This window comes from Zingiber officinale, chromosome 5B, assembly GCF_018446385.1.
Source record: "Zingiber officinale cultivar Zhangliang chromosome 5B, Zo_v1.1, whole genome shotgun sequence".
In the NCBI taxonomy this organism is placed as follows: Eukaryota; Viridiplantae; Streptophyta; class Magnoliopsida; order Zingiberales; family Zingiberaceae; genus Zingiber; species Zingiber officinale.
The window spans coordinates 5,102,139-5,107,925 of NC_055995.1; the positions used below are offsets into that span (position 1 = coordinate 5,102,139).

The following is a 5,787-nucleotide window of genomic DNA, read 5'->3' on the forward strand; positions in this document are numbered from 1 at the left end:
CTTCATTGCCTATTATGTTGCCAATACTTATTCGTGATTTACAAACTTGTGCTTGCTATGATTTTTTGATACAAACCGGATGCTATGCTTTTGTTACAATGATTTTTTTTATACAAACCGAATGCTATGCTTTTGTTACAAACCATATACTAGTTGGAGACTAAATGATTGCCTAAGAAGAAAGGAATTAGAGATTAGGAGATGCAGTGAGTAGAGTGGCTGGATAAGCTATCTTAAATGGTAACCTTAGGATTAAAGGATTGATACTCGAATTTAACCTAACCTATTAAGATAAATGGGTAATCAATACTAATCCTTATTTTGATTGTTTAAATGTTGGGCTCCTGTTTCATAGCAAAAGGTTCATTTTGTGACTCTAAACTAAGTTTTTTTTATTGTTTAAGTGTATTTTCTGAATTTTGAGAACCAATTTTTTTTTGTACATCTACCATCAAGTATGACCCTACTTAACCAGATATACACTTTTAGACCCCCATCTTCATGCACATGGCTAACTGTAACCCGCGAGGTCTTCTGACTTTGTGTTTTTCAGTTCAGGGTCTACTAGTTTACTTATCTCTTCTGGGTTTTGAAGATACTTTGTGGCCTGTATAACATAGAAGAACAATGAGCCGTGGATATATAGCATGAATCTACTAATATGAATCACAAACTGTTGGATCAAGAAGGATATATCTTGAGACTAGCGAACCCAAAGGGCAAACAATGTTATGTCTTTTCCAACTAATGAATCTCCAAAGGGAAGATAATGTTGAAAGAAACTTGTGATTTGCAGCGAGGCTATGGTTTCCTCAGTTGGGATGTGATAAGGTAGCTAAATAGAGGTAATACAACCTTTAACTTACCCTGACTATTGTATGAACTGATTAGAGGGCTCGTTGAGAATTAAGCTTCTAAACTACATGGAACAAATGATTATCGGAAGTTTGTAGGAAATAAGAACAAATTTGGGTTTATGCCCTCAGTATCTGTTACAAGAAGCTGATGCTGTTTTTGAGTATCAAATATTTTCAAATATGCATCTTACCCAATTTATCAGACACCCTCTTTCCTTGCAATATGGAGGTCTTCCACTGATTATTTCCAGTAAAACTACTCCAAAAGCAAAGATGTTAGCTTGAATTTCCATTTCTTGTTGCTCTCGAGGAACATGGGCGGCCGATTTAACCCTAAGAAAGGCATGGCGTTTGAGGGTTCTATCTTCGACGCCAGGCCGATTTTTGAGTCCTATGGCGTAGCTCACGGATAGGCAGGTCGATTGCTCGATTTTTGAGTTGGCCATCATTATCATCTCCCTGTTGCTGGAGAAGGGACTTCATCATGTCCGGGAGGTGAGTCAGAGCTTCACTTTGTCTGATATGTGTTTGGGTATTTTTCTTGACAGGAAAGTTGCTCAGGAATTTATTTTTTTTACTATAATTTTTAAAGGAAAATTATGAAGTGTTTGTCTCAATCTTGATCTATGTATGTATGTATTGGGAAAAAAAATCTAAACTATCTTGATCAGGATGAACTTGGTTTGCGAATACAAAAAGTTGTTTTGCTTTGTTGTTTCTTTGGGAGTTATCAGTAACATCAAGAAATTAAATGAAGCGAAAGCGGTTTCTTTACGAGTTATCAGTCATGTTTCACGAGGAAGCATGGTTTTATAAATTCTCAGTTTATATCTTAAAGATTAATCATTTTTCAGTTTCTGGAATGTCTGGGGCTGTAAGTGAGAAATTGTCCTGATAATTTCATACTTCAGATCCTTGAATGGCTTATCTTTTTCCTAGCTTGGAATTATGCTACTCCATCTTGTCTTGCATTAGCATCATTTTCTCATATGACTGACAGTTACATCTTCTTTGACTTCGTTGTCAGTGGTTTATCAAGAGGCAAAAGAGAACTCTTTTTGAAGTTCTTGAGAAGGTGAAAGCCGGTAAAACCAGAAAGTTCATACCTAAATTGGAGCACTCTTTCGACGTGCATGGTATCCGGAATAGATGAATTACTGTAACTCTGTGATCCATGTGGTTTTCGTAGAGTTGATGATTCTCGGCTTCATCTCCTTGCTGTTGACATTTAGTCAGGACCAGATCGCGAAAATCTACGTGCCAAAGGCAGTTGCAGATTCTATGCTGCCATGTCGCCCTGATGTAGAGTCAACTGGCAGAAATAAAAGGCGGCTGCTCGCGCTGGTGCTGACGGAGTCACACCTGAAGCGCAGGATTTTAGCTGCTGGTGATTCAGTGGTTGAATGCCCCCCAGTGAGTAGTGCACAGCAACTTCCAATTCTCTGATTGTTTGGTTGAAAATAATCTATTGTAAACAAAATCTAAGAAGCTTTCACTAACATGTTCAGTTGCGATCACTTGTAGGAAAAGGAGCAACTGATTACTGCCACAGGCTTGCACCAGTTGCACATTCTGATCTTCTTTTTGGCTGAGTTTCATGTGGTAAATAGTGCTCTTATAATGGTCCTTGGAAGAGCAAAGGTGAATCTGCAGTGACAGAGTAGTGGATTACATTATGTATCATTCTGAATAATTCCATAGCATTGCCTGAGGATGATTTAGTTTAGCTGTTGCAGTATCCACTTTGCATTGATAATCTTCTCTTGGGCAGATACACAGATGGAAGGACTGGGAAAAGGATACGACATCGGCTGAGTATGCCTTCACGACTGGTATATATATGTTCACTATTCTTTGTTTTTTTGTCCCAGATTTGCATCCTTGGATCCTAGTTTGAGTGGTAAAAGTGCAGAACCAGTATATCGTGATGCAAAAGGTTTGAGTTCTCTGACACAGCATTGAATTTGAAATTTTTTCATGTACATTTGGAAGCCCAGATTCTACCGGTTTTGTAGTTTTATATTTGCATGTTTCTGACTGCTGAGTGACTGAATTATTTTCTGCAGGGAAAGCTATTTCAAAGGAAGAGCTACTGAAACCAAAGGAGGAAGAGAAACCAAAGGTATTTTTCACACACTTCATCTTTGATTTGGTGGTCATGTTTACCATACGTGTCAGTTAATTCCCAAGAGCTATATTTTTTTGTTTCACTTTTATTGTTAGCTATATGAGCACAACATGCTATGCTTTTGATTTATTATTACAGCTATTTATCAGAAAGGAGAATTATTGGTACACTTTTGATTGTTTAATTATAGGCTCTCTTAGTTGGAAGCAAGTGTAGTGCTGATTGTGTAGGAGTGATTTGTAACCCTTATTATTATTTATTAGTTTTTGCACAATTTTTATGTTGGATCCATTGCTGTCTAGTTGATTTTTATTTGCTCTTTTTGTTTCTTTAAGTTCACTTCCATTTGCAATCTCTTCATATATTAGTGACTAATGGTTGGTTGCTGTTCCTGGATTTGTTATAGCGCTATTGGTTGTTTCTACTAAAGAAAGTTAACTTTTATCAGGAATATTCTTCTGTGATCTTCCTACACAATTGGGAGACTTTGTAAAACCAAAGTAACTAATTTATTAGGTTGAAATGATAGATAGATGAGTGATCTCAGTCTTGGCATGACTAACATTTTTTTTTTTTTATGTTCAAAACCTTTCATTTTGTTTTGTATGGTTCTCTCTAAGAGCATGGACCTAGTTATCTTTTGACAGCTGAATATGATTCTTTTACTTCATTTGTAACTGCAAATTCAACTTTCTGATACCTTGTGAATCACTGAAGATCCTTATTGCAAGCATTGAAGTAAGCATTGATGTGGTTGAGATAAATGATGAATAGGTCTCTTTTTAAGCATTCAAATTAGTCATCTTGTTACCTGGTGCTCTTACTACTTTTTCAACTATGATTTTTGGTCTTGATTTACTAATATAGTATTTATGTGTTTTTACAGTTTACAAATCTCAAGTACTCCAGAGTTGAAATTGATGAAGTGCGGTTCGAGTGGGCTGAATGCATGCTAGATTACATTTGAGACAGTTGTACCTTGATGTGTTAACAGAATGTTATACTTTGATTTTGATATCTATTAGCTAGCTTTTGATGTAAAAAGAATGTTTGGGTATTTTATGGATATTGTTGTAAGAAGATTATTTATATAATTTGTGAATATTTGTGTATTTTATGGATATTATTGAATGAAGAATATTTGTACAATTTGTGAATATTTGTGTATTTTTTTTTGTTATTGTCGGTTTTAAAATCAAATCTGTGCTGTTAAAAAAATATACATATTACATCGGTTTTCCACCGATGTAAAACCGGTGTTATAAAGTAATATTACACCGGTCATTTACCGCTGCCAAAACTGGTGTTATTAACATACAATATTACATCGGTTTTACACCGTTGATGAAACGGTGTCGTTAAGTGATACTACACCGGTTAATAACCGATTTGAAGACCGGTGTCGTTAAATGATACTACACCGGTTTTAACCCGATGTCTAAAATGGCAGACTTTTAACATCGGCTTCATAGACATTGGTCGAAAATCAAATAGACACCGGTGGAAAACCGATGTCTATGAGCGATTTTGTTGTAGTGGAAGGCGCACTAATTGATTCTCCTCTGGGCGGAGTAGCCTCTTACAGCGTTGAAAGCACAGAAAGAAATAACACAAATGAAAGCACTGGATTACAAGTAGTTACTTTTAAGCTTCTGGACCAAGGCTATATTTATAGTCTTGGTCCGGGCGCCTGGAAGGGTTCCGGGCGCCCTGGGGGGATAAATTTTATCCCCCAACGGTCGGATCGAGTCAAAACTCGATCCTTTTGAAAAGTCGATTCCGGGCGCCCGGAGCCCTAAGGTCAACATAAGTTGACTTTTCGACTCCGGTTCAGCTCGTCTCGATCCAGCTCATCTTGGTCCGGGTCTGTTCGCTCCGGCTCCGTTTGCTTGGGTGATCTCGGCCTTCAGGAATAGGGCTCACCCAAACCCATGTTCCGGCCTTCTCCTCGAGCAGCCCTCCTTCCCGGTTTCTCGTCCCTCGAACGCCGCGCACGTTCTTCTCGTCCGTCAGTGTACCCTTCCGCGGTCACCTCGTCCCTCGGACGCACCGAGCCCGTCGGCTCTCTCCCCGTGCCGTCCTTCTCGTTAGCCGCGTCTTCCGCTCGACTTCCTGTGTTCCTAAGCTCCTGCACACTTAGACACAAGGGTTAAACAAACGCAGGACCTAACTTAGCTTGTTTGATCACATCAAAACACCTTGGGGTTCCAACAATCTCCCCCTTTTTGATGTGAGCAACCCAAGTTAAGTTAGGGTAACCATATGCAATAAAAATGATTTATATTCCAATAAGTCCAAATATTTTTCAATTGAAAAATTATAGTACCTCCCTCTAGACTTAACATACTTCTCCCCCTTTGATCACATAAAAATTTGGGGTTAATGTAAAACATGTAAAGACACTCTTCAGAATTTTTCTTTCGAAAGAGAAACATTTAAGTAAAATATTTTTGAGATAAAACAGTCATAAGTGTTTTTAAAAAAAAATTATAAGTTTTGAAACTTATCTCAACATTCAAAAAAAAATTTCTAATTTAAAAAATTCTGAGATAACTTAAAAAAAATTCTAAGTCAATTTTCATAAAAATTTATAAGATAAAAAAATTTCTAAGTTAAAAAAAAAATTAAATTTTTTATTTTTCTAACATAAATTGAATAACTCTTTTAAAGCATTAAGTAATTTAAATTAATACTTTTTCAGTTAGTCAATTAAACTCTTCATTTCGATACTTGGCTCCCAGGTCGTGGCGAGGCACTAGGCCTTCTTGGTTATTGGAGCAACAACCACTTCCTTAGACAAAG

The 5,787-nt window shown here is 37.1% G+C and overlaps 1 protein-coding gene and 1 long non-coding RNA gene across 2 annotated transcripts; one reads left to right on the plus strand and one right to left on the minus strand.

Moving 5' to 3' along the window:
- Nucleotides 1-560: 560 nt before the first annotated feature.
- On the minus strand, nt 561-1,173 carry LOC121987221. The gene is made up of 2 exons (XR_006113444.1): nt 1,049-1,173; nt 561-607 (listed from the first exon to the last, which is right to left on the minus strand). It is a non-coding gene; the product is annotated as an uncharacterized LOC121987221 (long non-coding RNA).
- A 965-nt stretch (nt 1,174-2,138) lies between these two features.
- LOC121987987 (MLO-like protein 7) lies at nt 2,139-2,794 on the plus strand. Its single transcript, XM_042541688.1, has 3 exons — nt 2,139-2,270; nt 2,382-2,498; nt 2,629-2,794. Exons 1-3 carry the CDS (start codon nt 2,139-2,141, stop codon nt 2,752-2,754), a joined length of 375 nt encoding a protein of 124 aa, XP_042397622.1. The 3' UTR covers nt 2,755-2,794.
- The last annotated feature ends 2,993 nt before the right edge of the window (nt 2,795-5,787 follow it).

Bases quoted from the DNA above. Each gene is read 5' to 3' on its own strand.
- LOC121987987 (XM_042541688.1), top strand. From the start codon at position 2,139: ATGCTGCCATGTCGCCCTGATGTAGAGTCAACTGGCAGAAATAAAAGG. The intron at 2,271-2,381 runs GTGAGTAGTGCA...GATCACTTGTAG, and splicing joins CAGTGGTTGAATGCCCCCCA to GAAAAGGAGCAACTGATTAC. The intron at 2,499-2,628 runs GTGAATCTGCAG...TCTCTTGGGCAG, and splicing joins TGGTCCTTGGAAGAGCAAAG to ATACACAGATGGAAGGACTG.